The sequence below is a fragment of the Artibeus jamaicensis genome, unplaced genomic scaffold (genome assembly GCF_021234435.1).
Source record: "Artibeus jamaicensis isolate MK-2021 breed Jamaican fruit bat unplaced genomic scaffold, CSHL_Jam_final contig_519, whole genome shotgun sequence".
NCBI classification, from domain to species: domain Eukaryota; kingdom Metazoa; phylum Chordata; class Mammalia; order Chiroptera; family Phyllostomidae; genus Artibeus; species Artibeus jamaicensis.
Window position 1 is genome coordinate 11105496 of NW_026521871.1, and position 18863 is coordinate 11124358.

Genomic DNA, 18863 nt, shown 5'->3' on the forward strand with positions numbered 1-18863 from the left:
GAGATTATTTATCTATTTAGTATCTGTAAGGAGACATAGATTTTCTGTTTTATTCTACAGGATTAGTCCATGACTGTCCTTTTTGTTTAGAGGCTCAAACTGTCCAAGAGTTGAAAGAGCTGCTCCCAGTGTCTCCTTGACATGACCTCGCTGTTCCCAGAACAATATATCCCAAAATTTTATTTGGGGTGGGGGGTTGGGGAGTATTTTCCTTGCACGACCCCTGGAACTGAGAATTTCTCTAGGGAACCCTGATTCCTTTTAGTGGGTCGTGGTTCTTAGAAACTAGGATCTGGCTTCTAGACATGGTGGTTGCTACTCAGGTGCCACTTCTTCTAGGTCCTTTCAGCGGACATAGTTGGGGCTTCCGTCCTGAGACCCTTCAATCCAGTATCATCTCACAGGTGTCTGCCTCATCTTCCCCCATTTATACATTTGCTCTATCTTACCATACACACAAAATAAGTTCAGAATTGCTATACCCACATTACTACAAATTATACCAAAAGTTTAATATTTATTTGCAGTTCTTTTTTCCCCTCTTAGCCTGAGGATAGTCAGAGCACTGTTCAAAATTTAATGCTGTGTGTAACTACTATATCTACAAGGTGACATCTTTTCCCTCCCTTTCTGGGTAATTTTCTTCTGCTCATTTGAGATATAGTTGAACTCATTTGCTTTTCTTTGTATTCACTATTAGTTTTGCCCCCATTTTAATTTTATTTCCATTTTTGAAAACATGGCATTAACATGCTTTCAAAAGTTAAAACTAGGCAAAACGATAGCTCAGAGATGTCTCCCTCCCTCACTGGCCCTTCTCCTCTGCACTCCCTCCCACTTCTTGTAGATAACCAATTCTATTGGTTTCTGATTTATCTTTCTGTTTCTTTTTGTAAAAATAGGCAGATAACTCATGTCTTCTTATTCTGTTTCTTAGACAGAAAGTAGCACCCTATTTATCCTCTTGCATTTTACTCATTTTGCTTAGCGATATATGCATTCCATATCAAACAAGAACAACCATCCTCATTCTTGTTTTTTAGCATTGTGTGAATATACCATACTTTATCCACTTATCTCTTATGTTTAGGTATTTAGATAACTTTCAGTATTTTGCAATTATGAGCAATTCTGTATTGAACTAAATATATTTATTTTTACATTGTTGAGGTTCATCTTCAAGGCTAATTCCTACATTCGGGATTGCTGGGACAAGGTGGGATGGCCAGGTCAAGGTGAGAATGCCCTGCTCTGTCTCCCCACAGTGATGTGTGAGTGTCCCCTTCCCACAGCCTGGCCAACACAGTGCACAGGTCAGCCTTTAGTTTTTGCCTCTCTGATAGGTGCAAAATGGTATTTCACTGTATATCATTTTACATTTTTCTTATTAAGAATAAAGTAGTACATCTTCCAAATGCTTAAAAGCCAGTTTGATTACTTTCTGTGAATTTTATCATGCTCGTGTCTTTTGTTCATTTTCTTCTATAGGAATTTTGGGGGTTCCCCTTGAATTTTTAAACGTTCTTTATATATTAGGATTATTAATTCTTCATGTGCCCTATATATTGCAAATATTTTCTCCTATTTTTATCATTTGCCTTTTGACTTTGCTTATGATAGTTTTTACTTATAAAAGTTGGGTTTTGTTTTGCTTTTATTTTAAGGGGCCAAACTTATTCATCTTTCTTTTTATTGAATCTGGATTTTGGAGTCATTGTTAGAAAGCCTTTCTCTGAATTCAGGTCACAGAGGAAGTGACCTGCACTGTGTTCTACTCTTGTATGGTTTCATTTTTCACACTTTGGAGCTCTGATCCACTTGAAATTCTTTTTTGTCTACGATGTTAAGAATAGAACTATTTTTCTTCTAAATAGCTATCTAGTTCCCTCAAAACATCTAGTACAAAGCCCATTCAACCCCACTAACTTGAAATGCCATATTTATCACATAGTAAATTTCTATGTGTAGGTGGGTGTTTTGGTTTTTTTTTTCTTGGACCTTCTATTCCACTGATCTGTCTCTCTATTCAGGTGCACTTAGTATGTTAAAATTGATGAAACAAATAAAATGACAGGTCAAACTGGCTGTTTAGGGTGTATATACAAAACCACTGGGTGACTTGATCACTTCAGTCCTGGCGAGCCACATTCCTCCTCTCCACGCCTGCCTTTCCAGCCTTATTCAACCACACAGAAGAAGAGATGGGACCATCACTGTTGTTGTAGTTGTTATTCTCAATGCGGTGCCAACATAAATGAGATGGCTTAGTTATTTCATTGCCATGATTCCAAACTAAATTGGTATCAGACTCTGAAAGTGATACAAGCCCAAGTTCTCCCTGCTAACCAGACAGGGCTTTTCAGCTTAACACCCTTCTCTATTCTGGGTGATTCTCCTGAGGGAAGGGACGCTCCTTCTTGACCAGTTCGCATCTCCATGGTCGAACTGTGACTTTAAGGCCAAGGTGGAGCAGGCAGCTGTGGAGCCCATAAGGTGGGTTCCCATGTGCGGCTCCTGCCCTGCATTTGCCTGTAGCTGCCAGAAATGCAGCAGGAGTAAGAGCTCCTGGAGAGAAAAGCCGGCCCACATCAGCCATTGAGACCACTCTGGAGAACAGCTATGTCTGGGTTACAGTGATTAATGTGATGTTAATCCCAACAAAAACGATGGGAGAGAGGCCCTGTGAGAACATTTACAATCAATTAATGAAAAACGCCACTCCCATCAGACTCATTATCACTATGAAAAATCACCCTGAAAATATACAAGAAACCAGGCCGTGGAGCCGTTGTTTGACGATTGGCAAAGCTCCTCCTTTTAAACTAATTCAGCATCAGAAACTCTTGCTTAGAATTCGGCTTCAGAATGAGCCTTGGCCTGAATTCCTAAAACAACCCTGTGCCTATGCACCCACCACTGAAGCATATTCTTCTCGCTTGTCTAGGGGAAGGAAATGCAGCTGTGGCCTCTGTGGCGGCTCCGATTCACTGCCAGAGCTGAGCTGCAGTTGCCTTCCCAAGCTGAGACCCAAAGATTCATCACCAGGACTGGGCCTCTCAGATTGGCAGGACTGACTCTAACAGTCCTGTAATCACCGCTACAGTGACAGAATTTGTATACACGTGGGAAGAAAAAAAAATAATTAGAGAAGACACAATCAAAAAGTGAGTTTTCTGTACTGATCATCCACCTTCCAGAATGCCAGTTACATTTTCACCAACCTTGTTTGCCAAGGGGACCCATGCAAATGATGCAACAAAGGAAACTGTCATTGAACAGCATTATTGAGGAAGAGTGATATGGTTGCTGTGCCCTGGAATTAACACAGGAGATTCCCCCATCGAAGGATGCAACCTCAGGCGTCCCCCAAGGCCCCGTGGACTCACAGTGCTGTCGATGTAAGCTTCTGTCCACACCACGTCGTGCTCCTGGTCAATCACCTTGGGCCGGCTGAGGACGTGGAGGTACTCCATGACATTTTCCTGCACGTCAGCCAAGGTGGAGATCTGGGTGAAAAATCCTGTAGAGGGAGAGTCCAGTTCAGCAACAGACAGGAAGACCTGCACCTCAGAACTCGAACATGCCATGCCCTCTTGGCCACTAGCTAAGTCCTTTCCTTTCTTTTTCTTTTTAAACATCTATCTCCTCGCTGTCATCATGTTAGAAAATATCATCAAGCAAAGAAATAAAATTAAGATCAACCATAAGCCCACCTCCCAGAGGAAGCCCCTGTTGACCTTTGAGAGGATGTCTTCCCAGACTCTTTTCTGTACATGTACATATACACCTTCCCCGGCAGAAATGGCAGTCCTCTCACATGACATTTTGTAACCTTTTATTTTTCACTTTAGTGAGTCTCTTTCCAATAGGAAAACTATATACCACAAAATTGACAGGATATCTATTTTTATCATTATAAAAGCAATGTTTATAATTAATTTTTTAAATCCTCACTTGAGATATGCTTCCTGATTTGAGAGAGAGAGAGAAGGGGAGAGAGAGAAGAACATTGCTGCGAGAGAGAAACATCTATCAGTAGCCTCCTTTACTCAGGAATCAGACCTACAACCTAGGTATGTGCCCTGACCAGGAATCAAACTTGCAACCTTTTGGTCTACAAGATGATACTCCAAACAACTGAGCCACCCAGCCAGGGCTATAATCAATTTTGGAGTACTTACTAAGGGACATGAAATTTGCTAAACACTTGAGGGACTTTGCCTCATCATTCTCTACAACATGATGAAGCAGGGATAGCGGTACCCACTTTAGAGAAGATGACCAAGGTCGGCCAAGGATGTGTTTTGAACATATTCTCACAGCTATCCAGTGACAAATACAGAAGGTGAATCTGTGGCAAATACAGAATGATTGTGAGTCTCTTAATCTGTGCCTTTTGCTTCCACAGAATTTTGCCTTTTATGTGTTTGAGGCAGAAATGCCAGCTCATACCCTCATGTAGTGACCAGACCTGCCTCTCAAATATGCTAGGTAGCCATGGTTTCTAAGTAGCAGAAAGAGTTCCAACCGTGCTATCGTCTTGGGTATGGGAATGCCATTTTGATCTCAAGTCCAGACCATTGCTGTGTTCCTCTTTAGTTTGGAGTTCTGTTGGCCTCATGTGCATGGACTAGATGATGTTAGAAGGGACAGGATGAACAGAGCATGGGTCTGCAACCCTAGGAGGGGCCCATTTATAGGAAGCTTTCCTGGTGTCTCACGCTGGAGAAGCAGGGATTAACACCTGGGGCACACCGCAGGGATGGCCAATCAGGTGCCAACGCCAAGGAAAGGTCAGTGCCACTGAACCCTGAAGGATGAGGACCAGTTAGCCAGAGGAAGAGGGGTTAAAGAGTGTCCAGTAAAGCAAGGAGTGTGAATAAGGGCAGAAGAGTCAGGCCCCTTCTAGGAAATGAAAATAGCTCAGAGTGACTGGGGTAAAGAGCTGGGGCAGGGAGTGTGCTAGAATACTAGAGGAATGACAGGGAACCATCACATAGGACCTTGGGGAAGAGTATAGGCTTTGTCTTACAGGCAGGCAGTCACGGAAGGATTGTAAGCAGGGGTTACTGCTGGACACAGTCATATTTGTCCCCGTGCCTTTAATGAGGACCCATATAATGAGTTCATGTTAGTTCCTACTGCCAACAGATCAGAGAGGATATGTGTGCCTCTGAAGCCAGAGCTGTCACAGCAGAGTTCTACAGTGTCTACCGAACCTCTTGGTGTCTAAAACAGGGCTCAGAGTAAGGAAATGCCAGCCCTTCTGTTGTCCAGAAAGGGCTGGGAGCCTCCCAGGGCATTTACAAACAAAGGCCAGCTGGTTTGAATTTGGTGTGCCAACCCCAAACCAGGTTGGGACCATGTGGCTTCTGGCTTCCTGATGACAGCTCTGCACAGTGCTAATTAACATGCATTATCACTCCTCCTGTCCATCCCCACCCTTCCAGAAAAGGCCAGAGCCTTGCCCATACCAGGGGAAACAGGGCCATTCCAAAGGAGCAGGCTCTGAGCTCCTGTGTTAGCATGCAGCCCGAGAGTGCAGCCCATGTGCACCTCAACCCTCTCTCAGATATCAGGCACCAAAGTTAGGGAGATCCACTGGTACACTGCCTTCAGGGGACTTTCAGGTGGCCCTTCTTGGAGACATGGTAGGAAAGACAAGTTTTAAAGAGGGTAACTGGCTGAAAGGGGACACCCATAGTTACCTTTCCACACACAGCAGCTGTAAGCAGTGTTTGAGTAAGAAAGACAACATTTCAACTCTTCTCTAATGGGAAAACCTTGGGTTCTGAAGGAAAGGTCTTAGACCATCAATACAAAGAGGACAGCTAAGAGAGCCATTGCTATGTTGATAAGAGGAGGTTCTGTACCACTGGGGGGACATGGGTGAGCGGTTCTCAGTGTAGATGAATTCCTTTTTGGAACTGTGCCCAGTGTGCAGTAAAGACAACATCTCTTAGGAGCAGTTCTTCTTGGTTGTCTATATTTTCTTAACCCTCAAAGCCAACAGTAAAAATCCTTAATTTGGGTTTTCCAAAATAGGGCCAAGAGAAGAAAGGGAACGAATACAAGAAGGAGGATGGGAAAGACAGCTCATTAGCATAGAGGGGAGTGGAAAGGAAAAACCACCACACATTTGGACAGGATGGAGCTGAGATCATCCTCACTTGGCATGGCTTGTCATAGGCAAAGTTCTGAGAAGCTACAAAAATCTGGCTTCTCCCAAGAACTCCAGACCCACGGCCAGCTGTACACCTGATACCTCCACAGGATGACTAACAGGATTCTCAGACTGAACTTGTCCGAAGCCAGCTCCTGATTTTCCTCACCAAACATGTTCCTTCCCCCCACTGTGTCTTCTGCATCTCAGTAAAGGGTGCCACTCCCCGATTTAGGTCCAGAACATAAGAACTGTCCTTGAGAGCCATCATTTGCTCACCCCACCTCACATCTGATCCACAGGCATGTTCTTCTGGCACTATCTCCATAATATATCTAAAGTCCACTGCCCCAGCCCACTCCAGACTCCAGGGTCTCTGCCAGAGTATAGCAACAGCCTCCCCAAGCCCTCTCCACATTATCTAGGCTCCTTGCAGCAGCCAGAGGGATCATCTGAAATTATAAGGCAGTTATCATCTCCATGCTTAATATTCTGAAATATGTTCTATTTAGAGTTAGAATAAAATCCCTTTTCTTACCCAGACCACCAAGACCCTCCTTCGATTGCCTGCCACTCATCTGGATGACCTCACCCCTTCTTGTTTTATCACCATTGGTCTCATTTTTTCATCTCTCTGGCCTTTCCCTTCCACTCAGGCCAAGTTCATTCCCCTCTCAGACTTCGGCATTTTTCATACCCTCTGCCTGGTATACCTTTTCTCCAGTGTCTCCATGACTGGGTGTTGTTTATCATGCAGGGTTCAGCTGTCTAAACTTTTTTCCTCTTACCTCATCCTGCCTTTGCTTCCTTCAAAAGATTAATCTGCTGCTGAAATCTGACTTGCTTGTATCCTATGTTCTCTTTCACTGGAATATTATCTCCATGAGATGTTACAAAAAACTGGTGCTTGTCTTGTGGGAAGCAGGATTCCCAGAGCCAGGCACACAAGTTAGTGGGAACCATTAGTGAAGCAGTGACTCTTGCTCTGGTTCACTTACTCCTGTGTTCATTGTACAGCCGGGAAACAGAACACAGAGAATGTAGTGATTTGTCCCATATCAATCTGAATCCAGGATCATCTGATCAAAAACACTGCTCTTAACCACTGAAGACACTGCCTCTTCCTGTGTTAGAAAAAGGACAGACATGGCTGCTCAAAGGTCCTGCTGGAGCCGGGTGCACCTACCAGGCTGTCCATGTCTGCGGGGCTAGGAAAGGTTGAGGATGGGGTGGGAAGTGTGTGGTTCTCCATGAAGTTTCTGAAAAATGCTCATTAGCACCAAAAAGCTACTCAATACCCAGCCCACAGTTCTAACTTATATTTCCATACATAGACCAGAGATGAGGATATATAAAAGGCAAGAAAAACTGGAATTATAAAAATAATACTAATAATGTATACTGCAAAGTTTAATGCAAATTTAATAATCCAACCCCAACCCATCAAAATCTCAAACCTTTCTGAAAGACTCTTGTTTTTAAATGTTTTCATCTAAGTTTTAGTTAACAAATGGACTTTTGATGGATAACAGGAAGTCGCTGAGGGCTGGATGCTTTGGCTGTAACCATAGACGCTTCCCTTATTTTCCCTTTACATTCTCTGAACTGGCCCTTTTCCCTCCTTCCCACTCCCCCATCTTTTTTTTTCTTTTAAATTCTAGCTCTTGAATGTTTATTCTCTTCTTTAATGTGCCTTTTTGGACTTCATATATCATGTAGGAAAACAGAATCAGCAATCATTCAGTAATTACCAAGGAGTAATTAATGCTGTAATTAGCCACCTATTACAAATGGTCTTCTCATTTTTCTATGTAACATCTATTTATTTACTTTATTCCCTTGCAGAGTCTCCTGTGAACTACAGGTTACAACTACTCAATGCGATAAACCACACACAGCCTGGTACTTTATATTTCTGAAGTTCTACCACCTTTACTTTGAGATTTCTGAAGGGTCCCTTGTCTAAAAGGTGCCTTTGCATGAGGTGCTCCATCACTCATTACTCTGCTTTGCCATGACATCAGAGCTGAGAGCCCTGAGCCTGCTCCTCAGTGGGAGACTCTGGCTGTCTACCTCCCATGCGAAGGTCCTTGTTCCACCTTTGGTGTGATGGACACTACTCCCACTGAGTCTTTATACTCTTTCCCCTCTGAATAAGACATGCTGCTGACAAAGCCAGTGCCCAGATTCCAGTCTTCCCAGGGCAATGAAGGGCAGTGAAGGAGATGGTGTGCCCTCATTTACATGCCTTCTGGACAATAGTGTTCTCGAAACACTCTGGCAGTATTCTCCTTCATCTTCCTCCTCCTAAGCAATATCACATGCTACTGACAAAGCACTTACTTCTGTAAAAAGATATGTAATTTTTAAACAACTTTCTACCTTCACATCTTCCTGGATCTTCACAGACATCCAGCAAGAGGCCTGTTGGACACTAAAGCCAAAGGGCACATGTTCAATCAGTTAGAAAGAACTGACCAGGAAAGAATGACCATGAGGGTGGAAAGGCCCACCCCACAGCCCCACCTGGACAATGGGGCGCTTGAGTGTGAAGCCATCAGGATCAGCCAGATTCTCAAATTTAGAAGCAGGCCTTTTCCTTTGTAAATAATATTACATTTTAAATTTCAAATGTCATGTTGGGAAAAGGTAGTTTAAAGGATTACATGATGGAGCTAGGATTACCTGTCGGCCTGTCTGCAGCTCTATCACAGCACCCACAGCCCGACCATCATCTCCTCTCAGAGCCTTAATGTCCCCACTCGAAAAATGTTGGAAATAGAACTGCAATGCCTATGCAAGCTGAGGCAGGGCCACTTCTGGAACACACAGGCTGTGTAGAAATCCCGGCCTAGTCTTTATTAGCTGATAGAGTCTTTTCTAAACCTCTACATTTCTTTTTCTGGGGTCTTTCAAGTTATGGAAGACATGCAAGAGTCCTTATGAAACATGATTTTCTTCTCCCTGAAGAGAGGCCACCTCATATCCTGGTGAAGAGTCAGGCTCAGACTTTGGATCAGCTGGGCCTGATCCTGGCTCTGCCACCTGCTAGCTATAACCTGAAACAAGAAAACGAAATCTCACTTTTCTTCTCATGTACCTAATACAGCTTTAGTGAGGGTCAAAAGAAATAATACACAAAAGTGCTTTGCACTCTACCTGACACTCAGTTTGTCATCCTGAGTTGCTATAAACTGCAGCAGCACCATCTTCATGTTCTATGTAACGTACACAACTTAAGTGTCCATCAGCACACATAAACACACACACAACGGTGTATTGTTCGGCTATGTGAAAGAATGAAATCTTGTCATTTGTGACAACATGGATGGACCTACAGGGTATTATGCTAAGGGAGGTAAGTCAGACAGAGAAAGACTAACATTGTATGATATCACTTATATGTGGAATCCATATGCAATCTAAAAAAGTTTAACTTTAAGGCACAGAAAGTAAAATGATGGTTACCAGGGACTCAGCATTAGGGGGATTGGGGAGACACTGGTCAAGAAGTACAAAAATATTGCACAAAGATATCTGAATAACTGCCATTTTTGCCTTCTTCCATCTGTTCCAAAATAATAAGTTTTAATTGCCACTGTTCCCCTACCTCACCTACAACCATTTTGGCCTCATAATTCTGAAGCTATCTTTTAGGCACCATGACACTTGGAAATATAGAGGGTACAAATTTTTTACTGGAAATGGACTACGGGTCTGAACTTCTAAGGAGGGCTTAGGCCACTAGTTAGCTTTCTAAAAAGGAGAGAATGACCATTGACCTATCAAAGAGGGACAAACTGAGCAGACAACCAAGAGAGACTCATGTGGCATTTCCATTCAACCTAACGATGACTGATTGGTTGAGAACCCAAACACAGAGGCCCTTCTTTATTTGCACAGCTGGAAAACACTCTATCCACTGATTTCTGAAGGAGATTCAGGCAGTGCTTATTTAAAATCTTGGCACACTGAGCATTAGAGAAGGTCATCAGGGCTTTATGGCATATCTGGGCTCATCAGTCCCTCTGTTAAGTTTTCTCAGTTCACTTATTTACCCAATAGTGTGAACTCAGAACTTTATATTCTTCAAGCCATTGTACAGTGGCAACAACTGTTTTAATGTATTTAAAATGGTTTGCTATTTTGCCTCATTAGGGCTTTTTCCCTCAAGAAAAAACCTACTTATGCATAGAATAAAACAAACTAGTGAGCTCCAGGCCTCCCTGGATTTTGCTAGTACATTGGAAGAGGCAGAGAACTGCTACAAGGGGTATACATGTGCCCAGACAGTCATTTCCAGGGTACATGTCTGAGGTTCTCTGGCTGAGAACAGTCTCCATGGCTACCAGACTTTTAAGCAAGAAGTTCTCTACTGATGGTGGGTCCTTGACCTCAGACTGGGCAAGGTGTGTGGGCACTGATGGCTCCCGCTCCTCCCTTGGGCCACTCTGGCCAGGCCTGGCTGGTCCCCCAACAAGCCTCTCTTCGGGCTCCCCTGGGCTCTTCCTGAGTCTGCTCTGGCCCCCGAATGTTAATGACTCATTTTGCCAAAGAACTTGTCTGAGTCAGGACAAAAATATGTAAGGGGGGCCCCCTCTGGACCTCATGTCACTTGAGATGAAAAATGTTATGCTGCCTCCATACTATAACAATCTGAGACTATAAACAATGATTTAATTAATGACCATAGAAGAATACTTGCTCACTGATGTTACGTGGTCTAAAACCCCATAACTGACGCAACATGAAGCCAATGTTTATATGGGCACAGATGACTGGAACCTAACGTTTTGATGGCAACTGCTACTTTGAAGAGTGGTAAACAATGACATTTTATTCCCAAGGCCGTTTGGAGGAGAAGCAGAGTAAGGAAGGTGAAACTTTTGAGAGGGACTGGCTTTGGCAGGGAAGGAAATGACTGGATTTAGACAGGAAGAGAAGGAGAATCACTGTGGAATCCAAGGCCCAGCCAGCTAAGCAGCTACTATTACCTCCTTGGATTTCCCAAGTTGCTGTACTCAGAACTTTTAAATCTAAAGGGCTATATTCTATAGCCAGGCCCCGAAATACTCTGAGTTGACTCAACTGTCTTCAAAAGGATGCTTCAAAGATTCTTATAAACAATGACTAAAACTAAATTATGGTGTAATATTAGTTGATTAAGACAAGACTTCAATTTGAGTAATTTTCATCAGCTGGACACAGACAGTGGTAAAAACAATAACCCATGACTAAATGCATACTAGCTGATGGGAAGAAGTGCAATCTGATGTGGCAGGAATACCAGCAAATTTTTTTAAAAATGGAAAGGAACTCATTTTTTCAAGACCACAGAATAAAATGGGAAAAAACAGGAAAAGTGTAGTTCACTCAAGATTTACAAATGTCAACAAAGTTCCAAACATTATTTCAAGTATAGCCTTTTTCCTCAGAGGAAATATAGGATGCACTCAGCTTTTGTCCCCTTGTGGCGACATTCCTCCCGCATGTCCCCCTGAAACAAAGCCAAATGCATTACTCTAGGATGATCAGAATTACTGATACCTACAGTGAGGCAAGCCAGCCAATAAATGAAAATAATCATAGAACATGTTATTCTAAAGCTTCAAGGAAATGTTAAGACTTCCATGAAGGTCTCCATTTTTTTTCAAAAATGAAATTGAGACTCGCTTAAAATACTGTTCCCAGAAGAAGCAGATACTTAAAGACAATGCCACACAGAGGGAAAGAAATTCTGGATGAGGTTTCTTTGCCTGGCTGTGCAACTATTCTCTGAGAACTTCCACCCACCCACCCACCATGCTGAGCCCCTCAGAGTGCAAGTATTTTTCTCTGTGGGCTTACCTCTGCCCATACCTAATGCAGCAGTGGGGAGACCTAGTCCAAGCTGGGTGTGATAGTCTTTTTTGGGGAGGGAGGTGGGAGCTTAAAATCAGGACTTAGAGTCTCAGATCAGTCTCAAATGGAGAAGATAGAAACTCATGTGTCATATCCTGCCTTGCCCACAATCTGTGTTGTGTGGATAGATGGGTGTGCGTGGCACAGGGTGGCCATTTCTGAACACACACAAGCCCTAGCAGAGAAGTTCTACCTATGGAGAAGAAAAAACAGCACGGAGCATAGAAAGAAACCAAGAGAAAGAAAAATAAAAACACAGCTCCCTGGTCCGCAAGGGACACAAAGTTTCTTTTCCAATCTAAGTTCTGAGTCACTTCTCTTTGTCTCCAAAACACTCCTCTTTTTCAAATTTTAGGGAGCAACTTTGGTTGCTTGTAACTAAAATAACTTTGTTTTAAGTCACTAAAACTAGAGTGAGACCTGAAAAGCCTTCACTGGGTCCTCTTTAGTCCACTGAGGTATAACTTTATAAAGGATGGCTTGGGAGACGATATAAAAATAGACCACAGGCATCCATCAATACCAATAGGTGAGCAACAGAACAGATCTTCCTTTATTAGTATTTATAATTAATTTACTCATTTTAGGAACATCAAATGACCACCCACTCTGAGTAAGGTAGGAGGCTGGGCTCTGTCAGTGCTCAAGATAAAAACAGAGTCAAAGGCTGCCCTCATGTAGTCTGTAGCCTCAAGAGGGAGCTAACACACATGCGCAGATTGACATGACACCAGGAAATAATATAGGGCATTTTTGTGCCCAGCACTGAGCAACCAGCTTTACTTATGCAGCCTCACTCTGTGCTTGCTCACAACCTCTGTATGGGGCAGGTATCATCACTTGCCCTGTTCTGTAGGTGACATAACTCAGACCCAGATAGGTTTTGTAACTTGAAAATGGTTGGTAGATGATGGAGGCTGGGTTTAAACTCAAGAAATCTGTGTTCAGACTCAAAGAATCTGGACTCTACCACCTATTTGGCTCCTGTGTTTTGCCTTCTTCGTTTTTATAGAATGAAAAGAAGCCCTTTATAGATTGGAGGGCCTGTTACTTCCCACCCTGTGCCTTCCCCAAAGCACTGTTTCTTACATATAACAGGAGGTCATTAATCAATTAACCTGTGAATATAGGGGAGCCAACAATTAATTGTTACACTTACTATGTCTCAGTACTGAACTAAGCCGCTAATATGCATCATTTTACTAATCCTTACATTTAATGAGAATCAAAGGAAGAACTATTTTCAGCATTTCCATTTTGAAAATTAGAACATTAAGGCTAGAATTAACTGATTTAATTAGTTGTGTAGGCTAAGTCATGCTATGGAAACATACCAAACCAGAAACCTCAGTGGCATAACATAGAGGTTTATCACACACACTATGTATGCAGAGTGGGTTGGTGATGGCAGAGGGCAGAATGAGTGGAAAGGCATTTGCTCCACATGGTCATTCAGGGACCCAGGCTGACGAATGTTGCTCCATTTCATGACTTTTCCATCATGTAGCTTCAGAGTTCACAAGAGGCAAAGAGAATATAGACACCACCACAACAGCTCATGAATTTATTAATCTGGAAATGACCCAGGTTGGTTTTGCTTACAGGTTGGTTTGGCCAGAAAGTGTTGAGACCCTGCCTAACAGCCAGGGCTGGGCATACCGAGCAGGCACATGGATATTCAGTGTGTGCACATACACAGCTCTGCCCCAGCGATTCTCCCAAGGTCGCTCCTAAGCAGCAGGGTGGAGAGGCTTAAACCTCTCACCTTGACTATATTCTCAAAATTGATCAGCATATTTTGAGAGAAGCTGTTACAAATTTATGAAAAATCATGTAGAAACACTCAGACCTTATTTTAGAATTCACAGCCCTCTCCTGGAATTCTCTGCTTCCTCATGACTATCTTGATTTCTGCACATTTGAGGAGAAGGCATTCAGAGCAAAGAGCACTGGAGGGACCTACCTTTGTTGGCACAGGCCATCCACTTGAGATTGTCTGCAAAAGCCGCCTCTCGTCCAATGAGATACGTGAAGATGCGAACCTGAGAGGAAGACAAACACACAGATCAGTGGTATTCACTTTTCACTGTCCTGCACAGACCACATCATGGCTCACGCACATGTGGTTTACCTCGTTAATGCTCCATGCGTCCCATCTGGAGGAACATATTTAAAACATTTGAAGTACAGTCAGCTTGAAATATATTCAAAACCGGGGCCTTTGATCTTTGAAACCATATGGCACTGGTAGTGGTTGTTTTTCGGTGTGGAACTCGCAACAGAGGAGAATAACTTGAAATGGGAGACCAGCAGCATCACGGCCTGGGTTTGCTGCGCACACATGGACCAGGATCATCAGGTCCGGACCAAATCCGCAACCATTCTCCTCCTCCGCACAGGAAATGCAGAGAGTGCTCTGCTTGGGAATAAAAATGCCACTGAAAGACCCTCAACATTTCCCTCCAGTGGCGAGGACAGGCTGCGCTCTCTTGCCATCTGTGGTCTCTGGTTTGATTTGAGGAGGTAATTCACTGGGACAAGAAGCACAGCCTGAAGCCAGGACCACTGGAGACCCTCTCAAGCCTTCCTAAGTTTTTGGCTCCTGAAAAGCAGAGAACAGATGTAAAACCCTGATTCCATTATTTCCTTTTGCTTTCCTAACTCTCTCATGAGGCCAGAGTACTTTGTTGGTTTTTTATATATTTGACACAAAAATATGTTAGTTTCAGTGGTACAACATAGCGACTCGACATTTACAATCTTCATGATTTGATTGCCACAGTAGGTCTAGTGACCATCTATCACCCTGCAAATTTTATTACAATGATATTGACTATTTTCCCTATGCTGTACATTACTACATCCCTGTGACTTTTTTCTTTAAACTGGAGGTTTGTACCTCTTATTCCCCTTTACCCTTCTTACCCATTCCCTCCCCACTGGTAACCATTAGTTTGTTCTCTGTATCTAAGAGTGAGTTTCTGTTTTATTTTATTTGTTTTTTAGATTTGACACATAAGGAAAATCATATAGTATTTGGAGAAGATGTAGAGAAAAGGGAGCCCTGTGCAACGTTGGTGGAGTTGTAAATTGGGCGGGAACTATGCAAAACATTTTGGAGGCTCCTCAAAAGATAAAAAATACAACTATAATACAACCCAGAAATTCTACATCTGAGTATCTAGCTGAAGAAAATAAAAGCAGTAAGTTAAAAGTATATATGTATCCCTATATCACTGCTGTATTATTTACAATAGCCAAATATGGAAGCAACTGAAGTATCCATTGGTAGATGAATGGATAAAGAACACATGACATGGACAGAGAGAGATAACATACATACACACAGAGAATGGAATATTACTCGGCCATAAAAAATGAAAATCTTGCCATTTGCAGCAACATCAATGTACTCAGAAGGTACTATGCTAAGTGAAATAGTCCAACAGGATTATTTGAGATAAACCACAACCTACCTCCCAAAGTGGTACTTGAGCATTAGATAGAAGAAAGATAAAAAATTAAAAGGGTTAAAACCCTTTCATTCAAATTTAAAATGACATGTGGGTCAACACTATACAGTCCAAATAAACCCCTTCTGGCAGGCCAAGTTCAGTCCTTTGGTCACCTCTTTGAGACTGAGTTAAATAAAGACATGGTCGTAGATGAACAATGTGTTACACGTGGCACCAAAGGCTTCACCAGTTGAAGTCCCCTCATTGCATCTAAACTGGGTCAGTCATCCCTACTACTCCTTTTGCGCATTTATTTCAACTGTAGTTAACTGATGTCTGGTGTGGTTACATGTGTGAGGTTGATCTCCACTAGACTATGGACTTAATGAGGGAAAAGAAGGCCTATGAGCACAGATTTCAGAACATTAAAAGTCAAGACATAAATGGATAAAAATATATGTATGCTCAAAAGTGAAGAGTGTGGTCTAATTGGGAATATCATCTTATCTGGAAATTATAACTCAAAGACTAGTTTTTAGGTGATGGTTTATATTCAACTAAAAAGATGTTTCAAAATACACATTATCATTATGTAGCCTTAGTCTGTCCCCATTTTGGTTTGGTAGGTCAGTCATTTCATCCATCGCAGCTCCGGCCAGAGGACATCCTGGGTGGAGGAGCCGGCACAGAAGCCTTGGCCTCTCTTCAATCCCCCAGCTCTTTTCCACACTATCCCCACTGGGGTCAAACAGGAAGGAAGGATTTTTCGTAATTGGGAGACTCTGGCTTTTCTTGGGGCAGGGGTGAGGGTGGAGTGGGAAGAGGGTGGTGGGGGAAGAGAAAATTCAGCCTCATGTAACCAAAGAGGGTTACCGTTGAACCTCCATCACAGAGCTGCTCCCTACTCACTTTTCCTTTTTGGCCATCGTTGGCATTTAGCTGATAATGCCTGATTTGGGGGAAACTGAGGCCCAGTGAAATAAAGTAATTTGATTAGTGGTAAGTCTTGATCTAATCAGAGGTCTCTGATTCCAGAGACCTCAAGTAATGATGGGGTCTCTTCTTCACCTCGTGGAGATGCTAGTTTTGCCAATATAGAAATCCCTAGCCAGCTCCCAGGTCCAGAACCAGAGCCCACAGGAGAAGGGACTGGAATCCTGTCTCTTGAGACCAGACCCATGCTGTTTTCATAACACATTGCCTCTCATTTCAAATTTAAGCTACTTAAGGGAAACACTAGACTGATAAAACTTGTGTGCCCACTGGCTGTTAACCAAGCAGAGAGCATAACAGATAGCTCTTAGGAAATGAAGCTATGAGTCTGTCTTTGTAGACAAAGCAGAAAAGACCCGACACAAAGCAACCCATTTGTTTTGAGTAAAGGTACCTGTGTGTGCCAAATCTCCTCTGCCATCCAGATGAAGAACCACAGGATAAACTGAGTTCTCCAGGAGGCATAGTTAAAACGCCAGAACAATGTTGTGAATCACTGGCAAGACTTCTATAACTCCTGATTTAAAAAGATGGCAACCCATTTGGAAAACCAGTAGGATTGTGCCAAACTTCAGACCAGACATGATTGCTCAAGAATAATTGTGCTGACAATAATCACAATAATGAAAACCAGCCCACACCCCCCACACCACCACTGCGGCTTCTACAGTCAGCACCATCCCCTGGGTCAGGTATGTGCTAAGGGATTTATAGAATTATATTTGTTTTGTTGGTTTGTGAAACAAAATCAGAATCATCTTTAATATTTCCATTTATGTACAGTTCTTGGCTCCCATTGGACTGGCCTCCTTATCTGAGTAGAAATGCCATGGAAATGACTTGTTGCATCTCTGCCTATAAACTAAACATAATCAAATGATACTAGGTTCACACCCTGGATTTCCCACAGTAATGCCTTTCAACTGGCAACAAAAAGAAAAGGGATTTAATCCAAAGTAAATATTTTAAAGAGCAATTTAACAATATCCATAGCATTTTATAGTTGTGATTTTTTTTTCAGAACCAGTAATCCTACCTCTAGGCATTTATCTAATAGCCAGGAAAACAAACAAAATGCCTATGAGACCAAGCTGGTGACACTTGACAGGAAGGGGTAGGAGAACTGCAGGGTGCGTATCTTCTTAAATCCCTGTGATTCAGGTTTATAAATGTTCACAAGTACACAAAAATAATAGGAGTGCAAGGATATTCCGCTTCATTATTTGTTATGGTCAAAAAACCGTTAAATCTTAAGTGCCTCTTGATAGCTGACTAGCTAAAAACTTACAGTACAGTAGAGTTTCCATGCACAGAAATACCATGCAGCTATGTACTCCTGCAGAAGGACATCTGTTATAAACTGGGAAGGGGAAAGAGGCAAGTTGTAGGATATTGCGCAGCATAGAATCCTATTTTTTGTAAGAAGGAACTTATACTGTTTACTTCAGAAATTTCAACGTCACTTGAATGTTTTTACAAATGAATAGGTATTGCTTTCATAATTAAAGACCCTTTAAAATAAAAAGAAAGCAATGGCACTGCTATTTCTGGAACAATTCTGTAAGGTCATGGGAAGAATAAACATAGCAGCAAAAATCAAACACAGAACAGGTGACATGTGGAAATAAAGCCTGGCCTTGCATCTTCCAGGGGGGCTGCCTCCCTCCACCATTCAGTTCACTGAGAAGAGAACCTCTGAGTAGCAGACCTAACTTGTTCCTTATTTCCATCACTAAAAGATCTTGCAACCTAATGGATTTTATTTTTAAGGGTTGGAGATTTCATCCCTAGAAGTGCCATCAAACAAACTTTCCCAAGTCAGTCTTGAGTCCAACTACTTTTCTGATGTGGTGAGGCACCTTGGCAGGGGCAGGCTGAGGGTGGTCCCGAAAGCCAGGTTCCTGGCAAAGCTGATCAGAAGAAACTGTCATGGCACATTTCAGACCAGGGCAGTCGTCATGATGCTCTGAGTTCTCCAGAAAGCCAGGCCCTTGTGCTCCTAGTCCACAGGCACAAAGGCACCACTTTCATTAGTGCAGCCCAAGGGCAGGGGGGGAAAAAGTCTGCATCAACCTATTAGTTCATTTTGATCTTCCATCTAAGTTTGGATGTCTTTAAATGTTCTACAAACCCAATTATACTTAATAAAATGTTAAGATGTGGACATTTCAAAGTTCAAAGTCAACTTAATCTACTTAGTATAAAATTTCCCAAGTGAAACAAACAAGAAACAATCCAATTTTTCCAAAAAAAAAAAAAAAACAAAACCCAGATTAATGTTTCTTACTCATATAGATGCAATTTCTAGCATAAACTCAGAGGGCCATCATTCCTTTCAACCTTTGGTGAAC

At 42.5% G+C, this 18863-nt stretch overlaps 1 protein-coding gene across 1 annotated transcript in view; it reads right to left on the reverse strand.

The window, feature by feature from the left end:
• Positions 1-18863, reverse strand: part of CACNA2D3 (calcium voltage-gated channel auxiliary subunit alpha2delta 3) — an 864587-nt gene that overhangs the window by 307352 nt on the left and 538372 nt on the right. The window contains exons 12-13 of the mRNA XM_053669475.1: positions 14028-14106; positions 3387-3520 (exon numbers count right to left, since the gene is read on the reverse strand). Coding sequence (XP_053525450.1) covers positions 3387-3520; positions 14028-14106 — 213 coding nt within the window. The remainder of the gene's footprint in view (positions 1-3386; positions 3521-14027; positions 14107-18863) is intronic.